The 27,042-nt window shown below is 42.9% G+C and overlaps 1 protein-coding gene across 3 annotated transcripts in view; it reads left to right on the top strand.

Moving 5' to 3' along the window:
- Positions 1–17,586, top strand: part of RAD51AP1 (RAD51 associated protein 1) — a 30,047-nt gene extending 12,461 nt beyond the window's left edge. For 2 of the 3 annotated variants that reach the window (XM_079938250.1, XM_079938252.1), the window contains 5 exons: positions 1,284–1,370; positions 1,874–2,023; positions 6,140–6,295; positions 9,227–9,376; positions 16,683–17,586. In XM_079938250.1, the coding sequence (XP_079794376.1) occupies positions 1,284–1,370; positions 1,874–2,023; positions 6,140–6,295; positions 9,227–9,376; positions 16,683–16,903 (764 nt within the window). In that variant the 3' untranslated portion in view covers positions 16,904–17,586. Of the gene's footprint in view, positions 1–1,283; positions 1,371–1,873; positions 2,024–6,139; positions 6,296–9,226; positions 9,377–11,498; positions 13,075–16,682 lie in introns of those variants that run through there. The other variant, XM_079938251.1, reaches the window with a different exon arrangement.
- The last annotated feature ends 9,456 nt before the right edge of the window (positions 17,587–27,042 follow it).

The raw sequence follows: 27,042 nt of genomic DNA, 5'->3' as shown, positions 1-27,042 counted from the left end.
GGGGAATAGATGTTTAAGTCAGTAGTGCCTCCTGTTTGAAAATAAGTGAGATAGTGTTGATTAGGGGGCCCTTTTAGTAATCAGGAGTCAAAGACACTGAAAAAGAGAATTGTCATGTATCTAAAACTGAGAAAATGAAAATCTCTTTCCTGTAAGAGATCGTGGCATTGTATAGCAAGGTTTCCTTGGAAGTACCACTTCTCCGAGAGTAATAGTACCAATCATCATGATTTAAAGTTCTCTTAAAATACTCTAGATCATTTTAAAGTTGTGATAATGAATGAAGAGTCTTTACATTAGTAAAAGCACAGATCTGTCTACACAAAAATGAGAGTTAATATTTGTCCACTGTTTCCTTTGTGCTGGGCACCACAATAAGCAATTTCCATATTCAGTCAACATTTAATTCCCCACAATAGCCTCATTTAATCCCCACACTGGTTTTTTTTTGGTTTTTGGGTTTTTTTGGCTGCGTTGGGTCTTCGTGGCTGTGCCTGGGCTTTCTCTAGTTGCGGCGAGTGGGGGCTGCTCTTCCTTGCGGTGCACGGGCTTCTCACTGCGGTGGCTTCTCTCGTTGCGGAGCACGGGCTCTAGGCACACGGGCTTCAGCAGTTGTGGCACACGGGCTCAGTAGTTGTGGCTCTTGGACTCTAGAGCACAGGCTCCACGGCATGTGGGATCTTCCCAGACCAGGGCTCGAACCCATGTCCCCTGCGTTGGCAGGCGGATTCTCAACCACTGCGCCACCAGGGAAGCTCCCCAGACTGTTTTTATCTCCACATTATAGATGAGGAAATTAGGTTTTGTAGAGGATAAGCAACTTTCCCCTGGTATATTGCCGATTTAAGAGCCTGAATTTGAACTTAAGTCTGATTAAAGTTTGTGTGATTTCAGAACCAAAACTTCTAACCATATGTTAGCCTCGCCAAGTAAAGTCACTGTGCTAGTTTGAGCCTGGATCAGCGGTCCCCAACCTTTTTGGTGCCAGGGACCGGTTTTGTGGAAAGCAGTTTTTCCACGGGGGGAGGGGGGAGAATGGTTCAGGCTGTAATGCGATTGATGGGCAGGGATAGGGAGCGGCTGTACATACAGATGCAGCTTCGCTCACTCGCCCTCCCCTCCTGCTGTGCGGCCCAGTTCCTAACAGGCTGCGGACCGGCACCAGTCCACGGCCCAGGGAGCACTTATCTGTATCTGTATCTAAATGGTGTTAGATTTTCGCGCGTATCTTCCCATTTCTAGACCTTGGTTGATTAGGGTGCTTTCTTCTTCCTTATATTTAGACACTGACAAACATGGCAGCAGTGAGACAGAAGCCATGAGTAAGTCTCCTCATGTCTCCAACTGCAGTGTAGCCAGTGATTATTTAGGTAAGTTTTTGATATTAATAATATTTTTTCCATTGACATTTTCTAACTCTTATTTAAATTCCTGAAACTGTAACTAGAACCAAGGTCTTCACATTTGTGAAGGTTCTCTTCACCCCTTCTCCTTTGTTTCTTTCTGTTTTAGTTTTCCTCTCTTTTAACTGCAGACCCAGTTTCCTCCCTGGTGGAGGGTCACGACTACCCATGGCTTCTAGTTGACATCAGTTGAACACTGAAGAAAGGGGCTCTATCTTCCCAGCTCCAGTTTGAAAATTCTTGGGGAAAGACTCTTTCAGTGTGGGCCTTGGACTTTTGCTTCACTCAGACTGTTGCCAGGAGACTGATGTATTATGATTGACCCAGACTGGGCTGTGTGGTCTGTTACTAGAAGCACAGGAAGGACAAAGCTGGGCAAATAACAAGAGCAGGTGTAATAGACGTCTACTCCACAGTTCTTTAAATGTTACCTGGCACAAAAAGTTTCGTTGATTTTTTTTATCCTGAAGATCTGGATAAGATCACTGAGGAGGATGATTCCCAGGGTCCTCAGCGGAGAAGAAAAGCGGCATCCCAAGCCGTGGTCCAGCAGAGGAAGATTCTTTTGGAAAACAGCGACGGCGACGGTGCCGATGACTCCGAACCAGACTTTGCAACTGGTAGGTTATGTCCTAACTCAAAATTAACCCTACGGAGAGTCAGTAGAAAGTTCTTGGAGACCATGAACGTATGCAAAGCACTGCTAAACGTCTGGTGTGTGCAGACTTGAGTAATACCCAGGACAGTGCAATTCAGCTATGGCATTTGGGGGAAAAGCTTTATCTAGAGGTGACCTTTAAGCCATGCCTTGAAAAATGAGTAGCATTTAGGGGTGAAATAGCACTTCTGACTGATAGAAGGGCATAAACAAGAGAACAAGCAAGTGCACATACAAGAGCTCAGTGGCGCTGGAGGTTCCTCAAAAAACTAAAACTAGGACCACCTCAGGATCCAGCAGTTCCACTCCTGAGTATTTATCCAAAGAAAACAAAAGCACTGATGAGAAAAGATATCTGCACCCGCATGGGCGCTGCAGCATTATTCACAATAGCCAAGATGAGACAGCAAGCTAAGTGCCCGTCAGTAGATGAAGGGATAAAGAGGATGTGGTATATGCGTGTGTCCACACACACACACAGTGACTATTACTCAGCCATAGAAACATGCCGTTTGCAGCAACATGGGTGGACCTAGAGGGCACTGTGCTAAGTGAAGTAAGTCAGAGAAAGACAAAAACTATATGATTTCACTTATATGTGGAATCTAGAAAACAAAACAAATGATCAAACAAAAGAGAAACATACAGAGAACAAACAGGTGGTTGCCTGAGGGGAGGAGTGTGAGGAGAGGAAAGAAATAGTTGAGGGAGATTAAGAGGGACAGACATCCAGTTGCAAATTAAATGAGTCATGGAACGTACAGTGTGGGGAATATACTGAATAATTATGTAATATCTTTGTGTAGTGACAGATGGTAACGAGCTTATCGTGGTGATCATTTTGAAGTGTATAGAAATATCGAATCACTGTGTTGTGTACCAGGAGCTAGCACAGTGTTTTAGTTCAATTATACTTCACAAACAAACAAATTCATGGAAAAAGAGATCAGGTTTGTGGTTACCAGAGGCAGGTGTTGGGGGAGGGGGAATGGGATGGAGGCAGTCAGTAAGTACACACGTGCAGCTATAAGATAAATAAGCACTAGGGCTATAACGTACAACAGGACGAAGATGATGAGCACAGCTGTGTGTTACATGTGAAAGTTAAGAGAGTAAATCCTAAGAGTTCTCATCACAAGAAAAACAATTTTTTCGATTTCTTTAATCTTGTGTCTGCGAGATGATGGAGGTTCACCAAACTTCTTGTGATAGTCACTTCACGATGTACGTAAGTCACATCGTTATGTTATGCACCTTAAACTTACACAGTGCTGCATGTCAGTTATGTCTCAGTAAAGCTGGAAGAAACGAGAAAAAGACATAGAAACACACACACACAGAGTTCAGTGAGGTTTGCAGGGAAGGGAGAATGTGGTGGAGGTTGGAGAGGCCGCCTGGCGCCAGATCGTGAAGGGTCTTCAGCCTGCTTTACCTTAAATGGAAGGACAGACATGTTCCCCGATACACTCAGTGTACTTCAGGGAGCAATACTACCAGTTTATTTCCATCTGCCCTGAGCCAGGAATGACTCACTCTGCCATCCCCTCAGAGCTGGTTGTTTATCATACTTGAATGTGCTGCTGGATTCATTTCAGACAACCTGAGTTATCTGGGACAGGGTCCCTTCTTTAAGTGACATTTCAGAATTTTCCTCCTGCACTGGCTCACCCTAGATAAGAAGAGAAAGGAACTTCTGTGACCTTCAGTGGGGAAAGAAAAGTGAAAGTGGTGAGAATCAAGGCTTTTCTTAAGGACATCTAAAGATACCCCAAATCTATAACCTGAGTGTCTGGACCTTCCAGATTTCCCAGTATGAGATGCTAATGACTTGGGATTCTGGGAGCTCCATTTCCCCACCTCCAGTTTATTTAAATAGCATGATAGCCCGCTCCTACAGTTACCCTCTCAAGCCGAGAAAAGAACACATGAGATACCGTAACTGTTGGGGTTATAGGAAACTGTATCCTCCTAGATTCTATAGTCTGAAATTTTGGAGAAACTTCTCCACTGCTTGCCCTCCCTGAACCTAGATCCTCTTGGGAATCCAGAAATAATTATTTGATTTTGCAAGGTACTATATATAGCGGCCTTCATGTGATCTGCTGGCCTTATATGGTGAATTCTGTATAACACGGTAACTATTATGTGAATACATGGGTTGATTATCTGTTTTTAAAATTTTATTTGTGTGGGAAGAATGATAGAATAAGGACATCACAATTTGAAGATTGTAGTGACATTGTTGATTTAGACAAAGATCATCAATAGAAGGCTGGCGAGGATCATTACAATGGAGAATTCAGGCCGGCGTCAGCTGAACCAACCAGGAGTGGGGCAGCCATACATTCTGTGCTTTCTGATATGACTGACATAATATTGGAGAACAGAGCATCACCTATGATGTGTATTCTTGCCCCCAAAAGTAATAATAATAATAATGTGAGCTTGATTCTCATTGAGCCTTGAGAAAATTCCAGCTCACAGGAAACGCAGGAGTAAGTGAAATGACACCATGAGGAAGAAAACAGACCAATCCAGAATGTAGGACATTCCATAGGACAACTGACCCTTTTGCTTCAACATGTCAAAGGCATGGGGGAAAAAGGGATGGGATATTGCCCTATATTAAAAGTGATTAATATGGGCTGGATAGAAGATGATTCCAAGAAACTATTGTTGATATCGTTAGATATGATAATAATGTGTTTTTTATAAGTCCATGTTTTTTAGAGATGCATTCTGAAGTATGTAGAAATGTAATAATGCAGTACCTTGGGTTTATTTTTATATACTCTGAGAAGGAAAGGGAAGAGAAGATAGATAGATGAAACAAATGTTGCAAAATATTGATGATTATCTACTGTAGAGTATGTTTGAAATTTTTCATATATATATATTTTTTTACATAAAATATATTATTCCATATAGATAGGTAGATACTATATAGGGTGGGTATGACAGTGGTTATCTCTGAGTGAGGAGATTTGGGCGTGGGCTTTCTTCTTCCTTAATACTTTTTTGGTATGGTCGGCATTTTCTACAGTAAGCATGTACTGCATTTCTAATAATGTATAAAAAAGTGTAAAAAGGATTTTTATGAATATAGGGCTAATCCTTATTTACACTTAATTTTCAGAGTTTAGTATTTATAGGACATGATTTTCTGATCCTCTCTTCCCCCGAAAAATAGAAGAATCCTTGCTTAACTCTCGAGTATTCTCTATGCTTTTTTCCAGAAGCTGTAGTAGCTACTTAATACATTCCATCACTGGCTTGTATCATCCCATGCAGAATAGAAAGGAGTTTGTGGGAAATCAGAGGTGTGTCCCAGGTGAAATCATACACAGGATTGTCAGTTAAGGTGGTTATGGTACGGTCAGTCTCTTCTCAATTCCCAGTGGGTTTCTGTTCAGGCATGTTGAAGTTGGTGTGATTAAGGAAAGGCATACGGTTATTATTACCATCAAGGGTATCGTTTTGGAAGAGCAGCTAATGTTATACCCAACCATTCTTCTCAAAAGTTGCTGAGTTAAACTGGTAAAATCAGAAGTAAGGATTACTGATGGGAAATTAATGATAATAGCAATAGCAAGCAATGCTCTTCTGTTCGCTATATGCCAGATGTTATTCTTTACCTATGTTAACTCACTTAATCTGCACAACAACCCTGTGATGCAGGTTTTAGGGTTCTCCCTATTTTATACATAGGAAACTGAGGCACGGTGAAGTTAGGGACCTGTCTCAGGTCACACGACATGTCAGCGGAGGGGCCAGGATCCAGACCCAGGCACCATGCATTGTTTTGCCCCTGGAAACAGCATAGCACAAAGGGGCACAAGAATCTGGTGCAGAAGATGAAGTCGAGGCACTAGAAGCCTCACCATTTTTTTTTTTTTTTTTTTTTTCTTTTTTTGCCACGCCGAGCACCATACGGGATCTTAGATCTTAGTTCCCCAGCCAGGGATTGAACTCCCTGCAGTGGAAGCGTGGAGTCCTAACCACTGGACCGCCAGGGAAGTCCTAGAAGCCTCACTTTTTAGAACTTTTTAGAGATGAGGTATGTAATCTTCTGTTTCAGGTGAGGATTCTGAGGACGATTCTGATTTTAGTGAGAGTGAAGATGATGAAAGTTTCACTGTGAGAAAAAGTAAAGTTAAAGAAATTAAAAAGAAAGAAGTGAAAGGGAAATCTCCAGTTGAAAAGAAAGAGAAGAAATGCAAACGGCATGATGTGGGTAAGAGCAGCCCCCACACGCCACTTCATACGTGCTCGCTTACTCACCGTGCTTCTCTCACCTTTGCCTGTAGTCTCCTTAACCTTTCGCCAGCGTTCGTTTCTTGTTAAGATCCGTGGAAGAGAGCAGGCTGGGGTGGGGAAGGCAGAAGGGCAGATAGGGGCACTGACCCCCCCCAACCCTTCCAACACGGACTGTCCCCCTTCATGCTGGGCCTCCCTCTGAGTGGCTCCTGTCACCTGCATTTCACAGCGACAAAACTGAGGCTCCAAGAGGTCAGACCGTGTGTTGGAATTCTTGTAGCTGGTAAGCGAGGGGCTAGGATTTGCACCCAGGCTTGTCCATTCAGAGCGTAAATCTGTCCATTAGACCACATTTTCTCCACACGATTAAACGGGGAAGTTGGCGTGATTCTCATTTTCTCCTGTTGCACATGACTCAGTCTTTGAGTTGAGAACACTTTTGTCATGTGTTTAGGGCCCTGTGGTTTCTTCAGAATGAATTCAGTTAGGAGAAACCAGTCTTACAATAAAACTTTTGGAATCTGTGAAGACTTGAATGTGGAATATTTGTTTCTTGTGTAAAAGAAGTTAGGATATTTTTGAGTTCATAATATACATTAGATTATTGTAAAATATAACTTCCTTTAACCTGCTTTGTTTTACTTATTGATAGATATTTTTATGTCTTGGTTGTTTAACATATGTACTGTTTGAAACTAAACTTTCCATTATTCAGACCCGATTCCTTAAGGGTGGGCGTTGCTCTCACCTTAAATAGCATGGTGCTGAGTACTTAACTGAGAAATGAGAACTAAGTACTGATCGAGTCGTCGTCCTCCCACCACTGTATTCTCAATTAGCCAGGTTTTAATTGGTGTTTTTTTGCAATTGGCAAATTCATCTGGTTTCCAGAAATTAGATTTTAAATGTAGGGGTTTTTAGAGATAAAGCTGTGTATTAGTTTCCAATTGCTGCTGTAAAAATTTATCACAAATTTAGTGGCTTAAATCAACACAAATTTATTACTTTACCGTTCTTCAGGTCATAGGTTCAAAATTTTCCTCACTCAGCTAAAATCAAGCTGCTGGCAGAGCTGTGTTCCTCTATGGAAGTTCAAGGGGAGAAGAACCCCCTTTCCTGCCTTTTCTAGCTTCTAGAGGCCGCCTGCTCTCTGACGGGTGGTCCACTTCTCCCTTCAGAGCCATCACATAACTCTCTCATTCTCCTACTTCTCACTTGCACTTATAAGCACCCTTGTGAGTACACTGGGGCCATCGGATAATTCAGGATAATCTCCCCATCTCCAGATCCTTAATTTAGTCACACCTGCTAAGTCCCTTTGCTGTGTAAGGTAACATGTGCACACATTCTGGGAATTAGGAGACAGGTCTCTTTAAGGGACTGCCTACCACAAACTGATATGAAAAAGTCATTGACAATAGGAAAAAACCTAACATGAATATATTTCATATTTTCTTCAGGTGTTTGTTTATGCTTGCTCACCAAAACATTCTAAAAACTAACGATAAAATTTCAGTTTCCAGGTTGGAGTTTGCTGCTTAAAGTCTTCCATATACCCTGGCGCAAGTTGCTTCCCGAGAAAACTTCCTATGTAATATTAGAAGTAAAGTTTAACAGCTAAATAAGGAGATTAAGAATTTGGAAAGATGGGTTATATTTCTAGTCCCACTAATAATGTACTGATAACCTCTAAGCGTCTCTGACCTGGCAGGTGTTACAGTTTTTCCCTGCATAGAGAAAATTGCAAGAGCTCTGGTGTCCAATATGGTAGCCTCTAGCCAAAGTAGCTCTATCATATTTAAATGAATTAAAATTAGATAAAATTTAAAAGTCGGTTCCTTGGTTTTGCTAACCACATTTCAAGTGCTCACTAACTGTGTGTGGCTTGTGGCTACCGTATTGGACAGCACGAAATAAAGAACGTTCCCACCACGGCAGAAAAGTCTGTGGGATGGGGCTGACCTAGAGAATGTAGATGTTAACGTTAAGAAGAGTGTATAGTGAAGATGTTCATATGCACATGCACGTAGATGCCACTTAGGTATCTCGAAGCAAACATTATCTGAAAGTGAATTTGTATTCTGCTTCTCCTCCCTCCATCAAAACCAAACCAACAAAAAACCCAAACCCACTCCCATTCTGTGTTCATTCTCTGGGTAAATGGCGGCATCAGATGGTGTGTTCCTGACAGGAACTTGCCAATCATGATGATTCCCTCATCTCCAGCACGCCTCCCCCTTCTGATTACTAAAAGCCGTCCACTCTGCTGTTTTCCCTCCTTTCTCCCCTTAGTTCAGGCCCTGATCCCCTCTCGCCTGGGTTACCGTAGAGCCGTCGAGGCGGTCTGCTTTTTCACCGCCCTCGGCAAGATGCTTCTGGATGTAGGTTCCCTACCCCGTGACCGCCTCTAGAGTCTGTCATCTCTCGCCACGTTGCACTGTACGCGTCTCTGTACGTTTCTGCCCTTTCTACTAGAGTCTAGTGATTGGACCGTAAATTCCTAGAGCCTAATAAAATGTCTCACTGACATATTCCGATGAGACACTATTGTGTGATGATTACAAGTGTGGACTCTGGACTCAGACACTTACTAGCTCTCATACTACAGGCAGGTTGTCTAACCTCTCTGTTTCCTTAACTGACAGTATGGATAGTCAGTTCTGTATCGGAGTTGCTCTACGGGTTAGAGGGAATGTATATGATATGCTTACCATACTTCCTAGCATGTAGTGCTCATAAAAGATGGCCATTCTTAGACTCTCAATAAATGTTGATGAATGAGTTTTTCAAATTTATGATTCCGCTTCTTTAATTCTTATAAGCTTATGTAACTTGACAATTTTCACACATACATGCTAAACTTTATCTTCCTCTGTGACCCCTTTTTTATGTATATTTTTCAAATAAGTGACTTCAGTAGATTCTGCTCCTGCTGCTGTCAAGTCAGAATCTTGGCCCACACCGAAAAAGGTTTCTCCTTCTTCAGAGGCTACTAGGAAGCCGTTACAAATACAAAGTCCTCCAGCTGAAAGCAAGAGACCTAAGTGGGTCCCACCAGGTACGGTATATTTATTTACTGCTCAAGGGCAGGGGCTTGGAAAATTACCACGAGTAGATTTGTTTCTTCTTAGTTGTAAATGTTACATATGAGCACTTGCTCATATTATTTTTTTTTTTATTTTTATTTTATTAAAAAAATTTTTTTTGGCTGTGTTGGGTCTTTGTTGCTGCGCGCGGGCTTTCTCTAGTTGCGGCAAGCGGGGGCTACTCTTCGTTGCGGTGCGCAGGCTTCTCATCGTGGTGGCTTCTCTTGTTGCAGAGTGTGGGCTCTAGGCACGTGGGCTTCAGTAGTTGCAGCACGTGGCCTCAGTAGCTGTGGCTCGCAGGTTCTAGAGCGCAGGCTCAGTAGTTGTGGCACACGGGCTTAGCCGCTCTGCGGCATGTGGGATCTTCCCAGACCAGGGCTCGAACCCGTGTGTCCTGCATTGGCAGGCGGATTCTAAACCACTGTGCCACCAGGAAAGTCCCGGAAGATTAGTTATTGAAATAATGAAGCTCTGTCAGTTCAAGGATAATCCTTAGTGTATTTCTTATGAGAATAATTAGTGATTCCGCAACAAAAGAATTTTAAAAGTATTTATATAATGACTGTAGAAATTTGAAAGTAGCATAAGCAAAAAGATAAAAAAGAAATAATGGATTGATGGGTAAAGAGTCACGTCATAAAACACGAAGTGCTTATTAATTCATTGTGGGGAAGGGCCGGGCAGGTGACAGAGGTGAGGGAATTGGGCCTGGGGAGGAAGCGTGAGTGAGTGGGCGTTGCTGCCCTCGAGAGCGCGAGCCCTCTGGAAGGAAGCCGCCGTTCCTTTGCTCCACCTGGCTGTTAACATGCAGGATTATGGACCTCGGATTTCCACGTCTGAGTTTTTCAAGAGAAGCCAGAAGTACAGATTTTAGTGTGAAATCTCCTAGTTCTTAAAAGTAGACTTTTTAAAACACCACGTGGACCAAACAGTATATCTGAGAGCAGGATTTGACCCTCAGGTTGCCAGCTAGCCTCCTGTCTTATACGAATGTGAGAAGACCAGCAAGATTCCAATGGGAAAATGAGCCCAGGACATAACATACCACTGACCCCAAGAAGTACAACTAGAAACCAATATGAAAAGAATTGCAGCCTCGCTGGTAATCACGGAAATGTAAATTAAAATAATAAAATACTGTTTTATACCTCTCAAACTAGAAAATAATAAAGCTGTATCAAGCAGTGCACTCTGGGTTGTGGGGTAGCAGGTATAATTATTATAAATTTATAATCCCTTTACAGGACAGCTTGACAGGAGCCATAAAAATAAATCGGCCTTTTGACTTAGGAACTAATCTTGGGAATTTATCCTTAAAAAGACTTCAAAAGAAGGAAGAGTAGCAAGTGGTCAGTACTAAGTGATTTCTTTATAGCCATTTGTAGAAAAGTGGTGAAAAACTAGAAACAACCCAGAAGTTTGTTGTAGGAATTTGACCAATATGTGGCACGTATGTGCAACTAAGCATGATAAATCAGATGGCTGGAAACATGGGAATGTTCATAAAACCTTCGTATGGAAAAAGTACACACACACTTGTACTTTTTACGGCTAAAATCATGACCAGCTACGAACATACATGTGGATAAATTCTGAAATTTAATACTTGTTGGAAATGATTGCTGTATTAGAGTGGTAGCATAAATGAGACTAGTATAAATAAAGAAAAATGGTATTTGTCATATTTAAAGTTATGTGATAGTTGAAAAAACAGATTCTGTAAGGAGTACTTGTAAAAGTTGCAGAATTTTGTAAAAATGCGTTAGATTTTGCTACTACTTTAGAAATTATAATTCCATTCATTTCTTTATGTCTTTACAATCAGTGTTCTTTGCTCCCAACTTTCCTATTTAGCTTTCACATTTAAAGTTTCGGTGTCATTACCTTGGCCTCTGAGGATGTTTGAAAATACGCAATGCTACATATTTTCTGCTCTTTAGTACTTCCCATTCTCTTGATCTAATATGTACCTTGATAGAACCTGCATAGCAGAATAATGCTTAACTCCTTTTTTTGGCCTCTTCTGTTTTATAAACTGACCTTTGTTACGAGATTTCTGACGTTCTCAGCACCAGGTGATCTGTCTTTTTGCAGCGGTGTCTGGAAGCAGCAGCCGTAGCCCACTGGCCAGAGTGTCTGTGAAGTCTCCAACTCAGAGTCTCCGCCTTGGCTTGTCCCGATTAGCACGAGTTAAACCTTTGCATCCAAATGCTGCTAGTAGCTGAGTGTAGTGGCAAGAAAATGTTTGATCGAGAAGATCTCACTTTTATAAGCATGTATATATTTGTGTTTATATTTGAGGAGGGTATTGTAACATAAATGAATCCTTTAAAGTTGTATAAACGATCTCTACCTGTTTTGTGATTGTTCTCTGAAAAGCTATCTGAGACTTCAGTAAGAGGTTTGTTTATAAGAATTATCTTGGAATGTCATCCCCTTCTGAAGAGCATATTCTCTTTCCCTTATATGTATATAATAAGTCACTGTCATTACGTGGCTGTCAGTTTGACATGGAGGATGTCCCCGTTACATGTTGTTCTTTCCTAGTAACATGCCCGATGCTTCTTTCTGGCTTTGTCTAGTTTATGGCACCTGAAATTTAACTGTGCACAGTTTATCTGGCAAAAGGAAAATTCCCATTTCTCCCAGGAGACATTTCTGAAATCTTATAAGTTACTTAACCTGCATTGTCAGTTTTGTTGCAATGATGTTTCATATTTTAGCCAAATGTTTTTATATTGAGAATTCAGAATAATTTTCCATATTAAAACAGTTGATCGGCTTCCCTGGTGGCGCAGTGGTTGAGAGTCTGCCTGCCGATGCAGGGGACATGGGTTCGTGCCCCAGTCTGGGAGGATCCCACATGCCGCGGAGCGGCTGGACCCGTGAGCCATGGCCACTGAGCCTGCGCGTCCGGAGCCTGTGCTCCGCAACGGGAGAGGCCCCAGCAGTGAGAGGCCCGCGTACCGCAAAAGAAAAAAAAAAACAAAAAAACCCAAAACAGTTGCTATACTATAGCGTATGTCTCCTACTTCGAAGTAGATGGTTAGATAGCAAATAGAATTTTGTGACATTTTATGAAGCCCTCATTGTCAAAACCTTTAATAAAAGTGAAAAAGTTGTGATATGCACTTTTCCTTGATGCTAATGCATCCATCTGTCTCTGTCTACATTTCATGATAAAATGAGTGCTTTGCAAAAAAACTTAGCCTTTTTGTTGTAAATATAAAGGGAAGAGCTGTTTCTTAAAGTCGTCACTTTTACATTAAGCCCGTGCTCTAGAGGGTGGCTGTCAAGTACTTGTCACCCCTATTGTATTAGATAGTGCAGCCCTTTCGGAAGCTTAGATCCTAATTCACTGTGAGTAAAAATAGTGATACTTTATGGTGAGAACTTCAACCAAACCAAATTTCAATTTTTAATAAAAATACTTTGAATCATGTTAACCATTAAAAAATACATAATACTTAGCTCAGTTCTTCTTGGTTAATGAAATATCTATGTTAATGTGAAGATAAGTATTTAGAATTGTGATTAAAGTGATGATTTTATGTAGGAATTATGATCCTACTGCTATTATATATATTTTTTCTTATCGAGTATATATTTTCTACTGTCTTACACCCCCTTACCTACCCCGCCCCACCCCTTCTTGGAAACATGTTTCCCAGGGACACGGTATTGAGGTACTCCGTGTGCGGCAGTTTAACAATAAACGTTTATTAAGAGCCTACCCTGTGTTAGTACTAATATCATTAATTAGTCATCTGGACGAGCTTGATGAACCTGTTTTCTCTATGCTATTGATATTAGTACCTTCCACTGAAAATTACCTTAATGTGCGTCAAAACTGGCCTTGCAGAAAGCACTCATGACCTTTCTGTTGCCAAACCCAGGGTGCACTTTCTCACCGTATCTTATAGACCCTATTCATTATACCCTGCTTAGTACATTTTATTTCTGGGCACGTATGACACCATTCTTTTGTACTTTTCTCCCTGCCTCCCTGCCTCTCTTCATTGTTTGTGGCTTGCTAATCTTTTGTGTCACCTACACCCACAGCTCTCACTACCATACCATATTCTGTGAGATTCCATTCTTTTCCCCCCTGGTCCTTTTTTCTTTCAAAGCTTGGGCAACTTCAAGTTCAATGGTCACCAGTGTGACGGTGACTGCCAAGTCAGGATCTTTAAGCCCAGACCTTGCTCCTGACACAGACCACTTGATCATTTGACGTAAGTCATCACTGAATCAATAACGTCTCCCCCTCCCCAGGCGTTTTCCCTCCTATATTTTCTGTTAGTAAATAGCATCACCATCAGTCAGCTGAGGTGCCTCAGGCACTTGCACCCTTCACATCCGTTCAGCAAGCTCTAGTCCATTTCCTGCGTTTCTCAAAACTGCTCTCTCCTTCCACTTGCTGCCTTTACTCTGACTACTAACTGGCGTCCTTGCCTTGACTGGTAACCTACTCGGGCCTACCCATCAAGCCACTCTAGCCAGAGGGAGTTTCCTAAAATAAAATCTGAGCCCGAACACCCCTCTGCTTAAAATCCACACACATACCCCTTAGCCTGTTTAGTTCACAAGCTATTTCGAATCAGGCTGGCCCCTGTCCGCTTCTTCAACCTTGTCGCGTGCTGCCCACGTTCACCTTTGACCCCCTGCCACACCACACTGGGTGCTAGTACCCATGGCTCCAGGTCTTCAGTTGGTTCTTATTTGCCTTTTTTCCATTGCTAATTTGTACTTGTCCTTGAAGGCTGAAAATCAACTTGGCTCCTTAAAAAAATTTTATTTGAATGTCTGTTTCCTCCGTGGACCAGACTGTATATTCCTCCAGGTGATGCTGCTGTCATTCAACTATTTAGTTTTCCTGCTTTTACCATGTTAACAAATTGAAGGATAAAAACCATATGATAATCTCAATAGATGCAGAAAAATCTTTCAACAAAATTCAACACCCATTTATGCTAAACTCTCCAGAAAGGCATAGAGGGAACTTACCTCAATATAATAAAGGCCATATATGACAAACCCACAGCCAACATCGTTCTCAATGGTGGAAAACTGAAACCATTTCCACTAAGATCAGGAACAAGACAAGGCTGCCCACTCTCACCACTATTATTCAACATAGTTTTGGAAGTTTTAGCCAGAGCGATCAGAGATGAAATAAATTCAAATCGGAAAAGAAGGAGTAAAGCTGTCACTGTTTGCAGATGACATGATACTATACATAGAGAATCCTAAAGATGCTACCAGAAAACTACTAGAGCTAAACAATAAATTTGGTAAAATAGCAGGACGCAAAATTAATGCACAGAAATCTCTTGCATTCCTATACACTAATGATGAAAAATCTGAAAGAGAAATTAAGGAAACACTCCCATTTACCATTGCAACAAAAAGAATAAAATACCTAGGAATAAACCTACCTAAGGAGACAAAAGACCTGTATGCAGAAAACTATAAGACACTGATGAAAGAAATTAAAGATGATACAAACAGATGGAGAGATATACCATTACTTGGATTGGAAGAATCAACATTGTGAAAATGACTATACTACCCAAAGCAACCTACAGATTCAATGCCATCTCTACCAAACTATCAATGGCATTTTTCACAGAACTAGAACAAAAAATTTCACAATTTGTGTGGAAACACAACGGACCCCGAATAGCCAAAGCAATCTTGAGAAAGAAAAATGGAGCTGGAGGAAACAGGCTCCCGGACTTCAGACCACACTACAAAGCTACAGTAATCAAGACAGTATGGTACTGGCACAAAAACAATTATAGATCAATGGAACAGGATAAAAAGCCCAGAGATAAACCCACGCACACATGGTCACCTTATTTTTGATAAAGGAGGCAAGAATATACAATGGAGAAAAGACAGCCTCTTCAATAAGTGGTGCTGGGAAAACTGGACAGCTACAGGTAAAAGAAGGAAATTAGAACACTCCCTAACACCATACACAAAAATAAACTCAAAATGGATTAAAGACCTAAATGTAAAGGCCAAACACTATAAAACTCTTACAGGAAAACATAGGCAGAACACTCTTGACATAAACTACAGCAAGATCCTTTTTGACCCGCCTCCTAGAGAAATGGAAACAAAAATAAACAAATGAGACCTAATGAAACTTAGAAGTTTTTGCACAGCAAAGGAAACCATAAACAAGATGAAAAGACACCCCTCAGAATGGGAGAAAATATTTGCAAGCGAAGCAACTGACAAATGATTAATCTCCAAAATATACAAGCAGCTCATGCAGCTCAGTATCAAAAAAACAAACAACCCAATCCAAAAATGGGCAGAAGACCTAAATAGACATTTCTCTTTCCTTTTGTTTGTTCACTTGTTTTTTAGATTCCACATGTAAGTGAAATCATACTGTATTTGTCTTCCTCTGTCATTAAATTCATTTAAAAAATCTTTCCTGTATATTCGTACTTTGATTGCAAAGTGCCTCATGTCCATTTTGGAAACAGACAGGGTACAAAGTCATTTTTATTAAATCTTTGTTTTAAGTCACTAAAAGTTATTACATCCTTACTGTACCCAAGTCAAACAACAGAGAAGTGACTACAAAATCCCTTGCCCTGCCCCCATCTAGGTAACCAGTTAACAGCATTTGCAAATAACTGTAATGTCCCATTTCTCCAACCTCAGTTTCCTCCTCTGTAAAATCTAGGCTGCCTGCAATACTAAATATCCTCTGTACATCCTCGTCTGCTGAGATTTTGTTGAACTTTTCTTTCTATACTTTATGTAACACAATGCACATAATATATGGAATATACATTTTTACATTATGCATTTTCCACGCTTCTTTTTCAACTTTCATACACGTCTTCCCTTGCCAAATTGCAATACTTCAGAGAGCGTCTACCCCAGATTAATCAGACAATTTGAAAACTTAGCTTTATATGCGTCTTATGTTTTCTTTTTTGAAAGCTTGCCTGACAAATTTACTTCTCTAGAACAATGCCTACTTTAGAGTTCTGTATCAGTAACGTGAGGCTAACAGCCCCTCATGATAATCAGGTTGCTCTGAGGATGTGATGAGATTAGATGTAGGATGGGACTCATAAGTGCTGACCATTTGTACTTCCTTCTCCCTGCAAAGCCCGGAGAGTGAAAAGAAGTCGGGGGTAGGGGGGGTTCTTAATTAATTATCGTCCACCCCCGCCTGGGCAGGTATGTGGAGCCGCGTGCTCTGGAGAGGAGATTTCCACGTGAGGTTTCTCTTTCTTTCCCCTGCAGTCTACACCTACATCCAAAGCCGGTTCTACCGATCCCCAGAGGTGATCCTGGGCCATCCCTACAACATGGCCATTGATACGTGGAGCCTGGGTGCATCACGGCCGAGCTGTACACAGGCTACCCCCCTGTTCCCTGGGGAGAACGAGGTGGAGCAGCTAGCCTGCATCATGGAGGTGAGGCGGACAAGGCTGCCTTCCAACCGATGCCCTCGGGAGGGGTAACTTCCGCTCTCAGACTCCAGGCTGCGTCGGACTCGCTCTAGGGCAATGGCCTGCATCTGTTTACGGGACAGGGTTGGATGTTTTGAAATTATGTACACTTTTGAGTCGACATCTAACCTTTTTATCATAAATGTAAGTAACTGCAAAGGATGTAACTTCCAGCATATTGTGAATAGTAACATTTAAAATAAAACTGTTATACCGGTCTTTCAAATATATTCCAAAGAATCTAAAAACCAGGCTGACATGACACCCATTGAAATCTGTGCACTGTTCAGTTGTTACTTACCATCTTAACTTTCTGGGAAGAATATCATGCCATGAAAAGGCTTTACCAAGACTCTCACATGGTTATTCATTATACCTGCTCTTCTTTTGCCTAAAGGCATCTTGTTACGCCAAATTAGATGACATGGGAGAAAATAATCCTAAAAATTGGAAATTTCACATTTTAGGATTTCCCCAGGGAACAAAGATATTTTGACTCTGAACAAAGACGTATCTAATTCCTCTGTCTCTCAACCTATCTATCCATTCATCCCAAATCCCCATTTTCTAGATTGTCTTAAAGTTAAAGGTTGGTTGGGGAGACACATACATCCTTGGGAATTAATGTAGAGATTCATCTTATGGTTGAAACTGATAATAAAGTATTCCACTAATTTAGTTAACAGTAGCTATAAATGATAGCTATGGTGGGACGAACACCGCCCTGGAGATCAGTAAACCCGGAGGCTAGTCCTCTTTGGCAAGTCACTTCCCTGGTCTGATGTCTGTAAGATGAGGGGACCAGAGTCCATGGCTTCTAAGGTTGATGATGGACGATTCAGTGAAGCATCCCGGAGCCAATCCTCCAATTTTCTCCTCCAATGGAGGGCATGGGATCTGGGTGGAGGTTCCTGCTGCCCCTGAACTGCAGCTTCCTCCTGACCTCAGCGCGGCTCAGGAACAGGAGGGCAGGGTCGTAAAGGGACAACCTGGGAACCTGGCTGCAAGGACAGGGGCCCAGAGCTGAGGGGGACACCTGTCGTTTCTCTCTTCTGTGTGCACCCCTATAGGTGGCAGTGGGGAAAGGTGACCAAGCAGGTGTTACCCTTGTCTTTTCAGAAGATACTTTGTCATATCGTGGTCTGATGCCCATCTGGTGATTTCCATCTCCTTTTCCTTTCCTCCCTTCCCATGCTCTGAGCTGGGATGTGTCACCCCTTAATTCAGGGGTGGTCCGCAGCTGCACGGGTTTACTTGCTTAGACAGTGTGATCTGCCTGCTATCACGAGTGGCCTGTCTAGTAGGTGCTGATGTCTGTTTAGAATAATGTGGGTGGTGTCAGTGCTCGGGGTACTGAAACGGCCCTGGATCAGGAGTCGAGTCTCAGGCTCTGGACCTGCTCTGCCACTGGCTTGAGGTTATCGCTTCATATCCTGGGTCCTTATCTGTAGAAGACAACGTTTAGCTGAAGTCCCACCCAGTTCTAACAGTCTTGGAATGTGTGAGTCCAGAGGAGGGAATCCACTGCTTTGTCCTTGTTGAAGGTGCTGGGCTTGCCACCGACCCACTTCATCCAGACGGCCTCCGGGAGACAGACGTTCTTTGGTGAGTCCCAGGTCTGACTCTCTTTTTCCTGTTGTAGCTGATGAGGTTTCCCAGCCCCGGAAGACACCTTCCATGCCCTACACCCCATATGATGCTCTTCCTCTGGCCACGCCCCAAAAGGCAGGCTGTGCTTAGAGGTTTCTTTCAGAAAAGTAAAAAGATGCTGAGCCGTGGTACCAGGGGCATGATGGAGATGGGTGGGGCAGTCACTGGGAGCGAGGTCTCGGCAGTGAAAATGCACAGGTGCCAAGAATGACCAGGTTCCTGCTCAGAAGGCCTACCAGCAGATCTTGAAACCCCAAAAGATTAGAACTCTACCCTCTCCCAACAGTGCTCCCCACCTCCCCTAGCAGCTTGCCTGCCCGCGCGCACTACGCACTGTGAAGGAAATCAAAGAGCAGAAGCGTCTTTGCAAGAACAGTGGAAAATTCCATTGCGACAGTTTATCATTAATGGAGCCTTATTCTTTCCTGCTGAAATTCTCCTAATGCCCCAGTCCCTCACTATTCCAGATTCATTGCAACTTTGGTATAAAATGGGTAAGCAAGGGCTGTCAGCTATGGCTTGTCAGTTTTGTATAGGACATCTGCCTAATTGCTGGAATGAAGCTTCATCCACAGTCTCCCCCCATCCCAGTTCCCAGCCCCTGGATTTTATGATCCTCTGTCTTTCAAGCCAAGCTGTGCTGTACAGGACGGACCGGGGGATCAATGAAGTCCAACTCGGGCCGGGCTTCTGAGCCACTGTGAACCAGAAGATGAAGCCAGTCCCAGATCTAAAATCCCTTTGCTAAGGGATTCCTGTGTACAAAAAGCCGTAGTGGCCCTAATGTCAGCCAAGTGGAGTGAAGCCAGATGTGAGGAACGAGGGCTCCACAGACGGGCTCCCTGCCATCCGGAACGACATTGTCGTCAGCTTAGTTCACAGGCTCACACTGTCGTTCCCAGCCCTCCTGCCTCTTATTTTCACCCAACGGTGGCCTCAAAACGGGTAGACAAATCACATAATTTCTCTCCACATCTTGTCCCATCAAGAGGAAAGTCAAAAAACACCACCCTGGGGGACCCTCCTGGACGAAAGTGTTTCAGTCATGTTGATGGGCAGTCGGTATATATTGGTTCAGCCACCTGGGGGTTAAAATGGAGTCTGTTTCTGTACCAGTTGGTTAAAAAGCCACAGCCCTGAGCCCACGATCCAGAAACTAAAATTTTAAGGTCTGGCAAGAAAAGGTCCTCCAGGATCCCCCTCCAATGCCAAGACTGTCGTCCACTCGGATTGGTCAGTCCCATACCAGAGCACAGCATCTGGCCGACTCGCTGGTATAACTTATGCGTGGGGCAATGGAACTGGTCTCTTGACCCCAGATGTCCTTTTCCCATCCACCACTTTGAATTCAGCCTTTTGGATTTCAAAGGACTTAGGGAAAGACAAATAGGAGCATTGGTGTTCCCTCCTGCTAGACAAAGGCAATGTGGGAAGAGTCACATCTCAAGCCTATAACCCTGAACTCAAGAGAGTGTACTTGGGGGAATCAAAAGGAAGGGAATATAGGCATTTTGGTAAGAGGGTACCAAAGACAGACACATGTCCCTTTCATAGAGTACCCGATTTTTACCATCAGCACTAAGCTTCCGAATGTGATTTTGGTAGCAAAAGCACACATCTTCCCTTCCTGCGTAAGAAAGGACGTTATTGGGAGCTGCATCCTCATCCGTGTTTCCCAAATTTTATTTGATTATAAGAATCATTTGGGTTCTTGGGGAAAATGCTGATTCCTGGGATCCTCCTATGGTATAGTGTGTTTGAGGTGGGACTCAGAAGTCTGTATGTTTTTTACAGCAGCTTATGATGAGGCGAGTTTGGAAACACCATATCCACTTAAGTTCTTGGCTCTCCCTTCCCCAGGTTTGGGCTGCCAACAGGTCCTCAGCCCCCAGCCACTCCTAGTTAATACCCTTAATTAAGAGGAAAGTTGTTTCTTCAAAGGTAGCAAGATACGTAGGTGCTCCAGACAGCAAGAGGAGGTGGGGAGAATAAGGAGATATTGGGGAAGGTCAGAGAGGTAGGAAAAACTTGTGCAAGAAAAGCAATTGCATAAAGATGACTGTAGGAGCTATGTTATTTGTAAGCCCGTGAATCTAATTCTTCTTTGACCAAAGACAATCTAGGATAAGGTGGGAGCCCTGGTGCCACAGTCAAAAAGGAGTTCACAGGACCTATGCCCTATGCAGTACGCCCAGCCCATTTTTTTCTATATAAACACACAGATACCCATGTGTGTATACACGCACATGCACACATTCATGGGCTCTTACAGGAATTCAGTAAGAGCAGGTGTTCTGTTGGACGCCCTGCAAATTGTATTGATTGCAAAAGTAATTAGAAGCATCTCATTATGTACCTTCCAGGATGTCCATTGTATGAACCCCGAGTTTTTGTGAGAATTTCATGGAATGTGTCCATTGTGCATGTGTGTATATACATATCCGCCCTTTCACATGTGTATTTACAAGGTGTGAGCATACGTGGTCACCTTTCTGAACATGCTCACCACGACCTAGATGTCCAAACGAATGGTCTTGCCTTCAAGGCATTGCACTGTGTTCTCAGGCCACCTTTGGACCTGTCTTCAGGGGTTTCTTTTCAGCAATGACAGAAGATACATTTGGTGAGGGCTTTAATCCGTGGAAATGGCTGAAGAAAATCATTCCAAGCAGTGTCTTAAGCCACCACCAAGTTTGATCATTCCAGCTATGGACAAAATTTTGACACGACTAAAAATAAGAAATGAGGTTAACTTGCTTGTGTGGCTTGTACATGAGCTCTGAAAGTCAATCCTCCTCCTAAAATGACTTTGCTGTTATTCCCCATGGGTGTCCCAAATTCTCACGTTTTGGGGTGAGGGAGGATCAAGGGCATAGAAAAGCCAAGAATGGACAACATGCTTTTTGTTCACAGCGGACCGTTTCTGTCACTTCAGATTTACTTTACTATTATTATTATCATCGTCACTATTATTTTACGTTGGTTAATGTTAAACCATTAAGATCATTTGATTGATTCCAGGAGGAGGAGCTGGTGGCTCAGAACATGCCGAGTAGTAGGAAGTTATTTGTAAAAGTAAATTGTATTCATTGGATAATGTACATGTGGTTATTTTAAACTAAGACTGTGGGTGTGTTTGTCTGTGTGGGAGGGGGCGGGAGAGCTGCAGAGACCACTCCCAGAAGCAGCAAGGTTGAGTGAACAGCTGTGATGTGACCAATGCATATTCACACCTGGAACTAAACACATAATGTTGTATCTCTAAAGATTCCAAAGGTTTTCCTAAAAATATAACCAACAAAAGGGGAAAAAAAGATACCTGGATTCCAAGGATCTCACCATGGTGCTGAAAACCTACGACACCGGTTTCCTGGACTTTCTGAGAAAGTGTTTGGTGTGAGTTTTGTCAGGGTGTCTTTGCTTCTGGGTTTCCTCTTAAACACTGTACTTTCCCACACGTTTGCTGGTGAAAGTCTGGGGCTGGGAGGCAGTCATGGGACATAATAAACACGGACCATAGGTCTTTAGAGTCTACGAGATGCTTTCCTATCTGTTGCCTCATCAGACTGCTGTCTCCACTGTCCATCCTGTGTGGTCAGTGGGACAGACGACCTGATGTTTTGAGACGTGGAGCCTGAGGCTCGAGAGATTAAGTGACTTGCCCTGGATTACACAGCGTGTGGGTCGAGCTTGCTTCCTTCTTGCCCTGACTGCCTGGAAGCAAGGTTGTAGGCAAGTCCTCCGTGTTTTCTGTTTCATGGACTGAAGCCCAGGTCTTCAGAGTCTGTTGTATCAATAACTATTTGCATACATGCCCAGTACAAGCTGGTTTCAGGCCCCTTCCCACCCATTCCCCTAGGATTTAGAGTCTAAATCCTCTCATATTAGGGAACTAGGGAAAGGGTGATCTATAAACCATTTATTATGTACAGCTTTTTAGAATCTATAGGCATATTTTGAATCTTAGAAAGTAGGCTCTGTACTTCACCCGTCATAGTATTGATAAAAAAAAAAAAACCCAATAGTCCATAAAGCACCTTAGAACTGTACCTAGTTGAGAAGGTATTTAGAAAATACTAGCTGTTGTCACCAATATTAAAGAGGTTATGCAAGTCTGTCTCCACTGAGTGGCAAATAAATTAGCCACGTGATATTGGACAAGTCATCGTCTCTCTGGGCTTCAGTTTCCTTTTCTGTAGAGTGGGGTATCCCTAAGGTCTCTTCCAGCTGTATTAGTCCTATAATTGTTTAGTAGTTTTAGAAGACCATATCTTTACGTTCTCTCATTCCTTCAGTGGGATGAAGTAGTTTTAGCAAAATACTACTCTTCTGGCATTGGTGCATCTGGAGTTTAGGTACTAGCTCAGAAAATAAACCACCAGGGCCTGCCGAAAGTTTTCCCATCTGCGGGGTCATGCTACCCATCTGAAAAATGGAGACAGAGAAGGATCCTGTACCCCATCATGACCCCCACTCCACCCCAGCCTCTTGCTGAGGCGATAGAATGAATGGCCATTAACTCGTAACAGAAACTCAGTACTGAGACAGAGGTGGGTAATCCAGAAACTCACAGCCAGGAATGAAATTATTCTCCTTTTTAGTGCAAAGGGCTGGTTGCTCACACCTTGTAAGAGGCAGTCATGCTGTCAGGGCCTGTTGTTTTATTACTTTGTATTTGGCTAATTAGCAAGTCTTTGAGAGACTAAAAGTTTTGGGTCAGATTTAATAGGGATAAAGGTAAAGTTCTGTGTCTAGATTTTATAGGCTAACTCTAGGAGTGCAGGAGAGGCGAGGTGTAGCTTAACAGCAGTTCATTGGACAAAGAACTGGGAACTTGAGTTGTTTAGACCTCGATGAGTCTGAAATATTAATGCCATCTCCTCGCAGTTAGTAGCTATTCCCAGCATGATGGACACCAGTTAGACAACAGCTGAGATTTCCTATCTAGGAAGGAACTGATCATGTCATATGATCAATAACTAGTAGTCATGTAAATGTCTTCAGATAGTTGAAGGGTTGTGACATAAAAGATGGATTAGTTGTCTCATTCTGTATGATGCTCATGGGTAGAATTTAAGACCGGGTCAAAGTTACTAAGCTAAAAGTTCCTGAGAAGTGAAACTTGGCTCAATCAAAATGAACAACTTTTAAAGAATTGGAGTTTTTTAAAACTGGAATAGCTAGTTCTGTGAGTTAGTGCCATGTTACTAAAATTACTCAAGAAAGGCAAGATGATTCCATGGTGGGTCAAGTGTATTTTGTCAAGTGTATCTTGTTACTGCATTAGCAGTTTGGATTATCTCCAAGTCCCCTCATGGTCTTAATATTCTAGTGTTCTATAATGTTCTTTGTGATATACTTGGAGGTCCAGATTCCATAGTTTGGGAATCACAATTAAGCATCTCTTCATTTTGATGTTCTTAGTTTACTAACCCCTAAATCCCACTGGTTTCGATTTTCTCTAATATTTCTTGTAACGGAATTTGGGCTGTGAGACATTCCTCGGCTTGTCCTACACATTTTCTACAAAGATCATTTCCAATAGTTGCCTCCAGGTACTTTAAAATTATATGTCATAAGCTCTGTTCTATGGTATCTTTGAGTTTTAACATAGCTTAAATGGGTTCTTTAAAAATGAACCATTTTTACATCTTATTTAGGTTCTTTATTGGGGTCTTTGAAAATATTTCATTATTCAAAAGGGAAATAAAACCCTAACCAATGCTGGGCTTTGTTGGTGTGTAGCTGGGAGCCTTCTCTTCGCGTGACCCCTGACCAGGCCCTCAGGCATGCTTGGATTCATGAGCCGCGGAACCTCAAAGCACAGCCCAGGCTTCAGACCTTGAGGAAAGCCAGTCTCTGTTTCCCTTCTGAGGCCAGGAAGGGCAAGGTTCAAGGGCAACATCACTTGGGCAAACAAGGTCCAGTTCCTCAAATAGCCAGTCCTATTTCCATAATCCAGGGGGTCAGCCGTCTCTGGAGGATTGCCTGCCAATTTCTCTGAGCTCAACCTCGGTTAATTATTCTGGTTTCATCACTACTGGCCTGACACTTCGTAATTTGGGGATTTTCCTCTTTCAGGAAACTTGGTTGTGGCTGGGTTCTCCTCTTTTTTTGCCCTCTCATCGTTAGGAATTTCTGTGTTTCTCCTATCTCCAATTCCTATTCCCCTCCTTTCCTTTTCTTTCAATGCGTCCTCCTCTGCAAGCCCTATAATTACCTTTTGAATTTTGATCAGATTATGGAATTATGCGAGGATCTTTTATATGCAATATAGCCTCATGGTTATGTACTCGGTCACTGGAGTCAGGCTGCCTGGGATAAAGTCTGGCCCTACCACTTACCAGCTGTGGGCCCTTGGGCAATTTACTTAACCTCTCTGTGCCGCAGTTTCTCCATTTATGAGAATGAGAATAATGCCTATTCTCTCTGGTTGCAGGAAGGAGCAAAGGAACCAGTAAGTGTAAAGGGCTTAGAATGATGCCTGGCACACAGAATGTGCTTTACAAATGACTTGTTTTTGTATCATTACAACCAGATGTCCCCCAAATGACTTACAGCCTAATGGACAGTTAGAATGTAATTCATATTTGAACACTTACTTGTTCCTGCTCTCTCCTCTTTGGCAGAGGTGATCCTTCAAATAGAGACTAAAGACAAAATCAACGAAGGCGCCACTAAACAGGGTCAGAACTCAGGTAGTCAGCAGGGCTCTGTCCAGCACACAGCTGAAGTCCAGCTGCCTCATCTAGCAGAAGCTTCCGGAAAGCCCGAGGCAGTTATTGGGCCAGCGGAGTCCAAGGCCTCCACAGGACAACAAAACAAAAACTGCTCCCCCGAGAACACAAACATTTTACCACCTATTGTGTGACCTGAGAGGAGGGTGTGTCCTGTTCCTTTCCACCAGTGATTTGTATTAGAGACAGCACTTCTATTGTACAATACTTAAGACTGTTGTTTTTTAATGCATAAAGGTTTAAAAAAAAAACCCTCTATTCACATGGCCTATTGGCATGATTCCTATGATGAGGGATTGGAAAGGATGTCCTTGCACCCATGCTCCTTCCTTATGCCCTCAATCAAATACAACAATGGGTGCGTGTGTGGGGAGATGGGGTGGGGAGAGGGTTAAGTACTCAGTGTTACAGCATCACTGAGAGGACGCTAAATAATAAAAAAACACTTTTTTCCTCTTGCCCAAGACAGTCAGGATTCTGGTTTGAAAATGACAGAAGCTGAGTTCCAACTAGTTTAAAGGACATTTATCGGTTTATGTGACTGGGGAATCAGGAGGGCTAAGTGTAGATACAGCAAGATCTAGGAGTTCAGACAAGATCATGGAGCTCAGACTCCCTCTCCCGCGTTAGTCTTGCTTCTTTTCATGGTTAACTTCACTCTGAAGACAAGCTCTGCCCAGAAGTTAAGGTGACCACTCTCGGCCAGTCAGAAGATGCAGTCTTCCTGCTGGTGGGAAAGTCTCAGAGGTGATTGGTCGGACTTGAGCTCATCACTGTGTCTGAGATATTGGGGTCCTCTGATTGGCCAGCCTGGGTCACAAGCCCACAGTGTGGTGTGGTGTGGTGGCAGTGCCATGACTGATGCTTCTCCAGGGCCACGTGGAGTAGGACACAGCAGCTCTCCCAAAGGACGGAAGACGAGCAAACTACAGGACGTATCCACTCACCCACCACCTGCCCTTCTAGTCTTTACCTACACGAACTCAGTCTGTATATGGTTGTAATTATAGTACAGATAAATGTGTACCAGGCACTCAAGATCATAACGTCATAAACATCGTACATGGCTTCGTAGTTTTCATTTTAATCAGTGTGTAACTGTCCATGAAGGGAGACACCAGGTAATTGAAGCTATGGGTTTGGATGAGATCACCTAGGGAAGATGGTAGAGAGTAGCAGAGGGTCAAGAGAAAGTCCTGGGAAAGACAAACATGTAAGGGGTTGACAAAGTCGAGTAGAGCCCCTGAGAGACGTAGAAAAATAGGGAAACTAGAAACCAGAGGAGGAGGACATTTCTAAAAGGAAGGATGGAGAATTAAAAATATCTGGAGAATGTAAACTTCAGAAAATGCTTCTAAAGCGGGGTGACATGGACATTAAGTCAGAGCAGTGTCAGGAGAGGTGACTCGTCCCAGGTCCTACAGCCAGAAAGGTTCAGAACTGGCAACAGAACTCAGGTGTTCTGGACCTTTTTTGTCACCGACTGTCTGCAACCACGGATAGAGCTGAGGTGGACAGTTGTGCTGCGGAGACAGGACAAGGAGCCAAGTCCTGGTAGCCTAATTAGGAGGATTTAGATTGTATACTGAAAAATACTTACAAGGTTATAAAGGGCTGAAATGACGCTTGATGAATTGTGGCTTATTTAGGGACCACTTGAATGCAGGGGAGCCGCAAGGCACTGACGGGGGGATCCAGAGACAACAGGCCAAACGGCGTCTGCTGGGGTCTCTCAGGCCGGCAGTAGTTTTCTTCTGCTATTAG

The sequence above is a fragment of the Stenella coeruleoalba genome (genome assembly GCF_951394435.1).
Source record: "Stenella coeruleoalba genome assembly, chromosome: 11".
Taxonomy (NCBI): Eukaryota; Metazoa; Chordata; class Mammalia; order Artiodactyla; family Delphinidae; genus Stenella; species Stenella coeruleoalba.
Note: the sequence above shows the minus strand (reverse complement) of the source record. Positions and strands in the feature narration are given on the sequence as shown.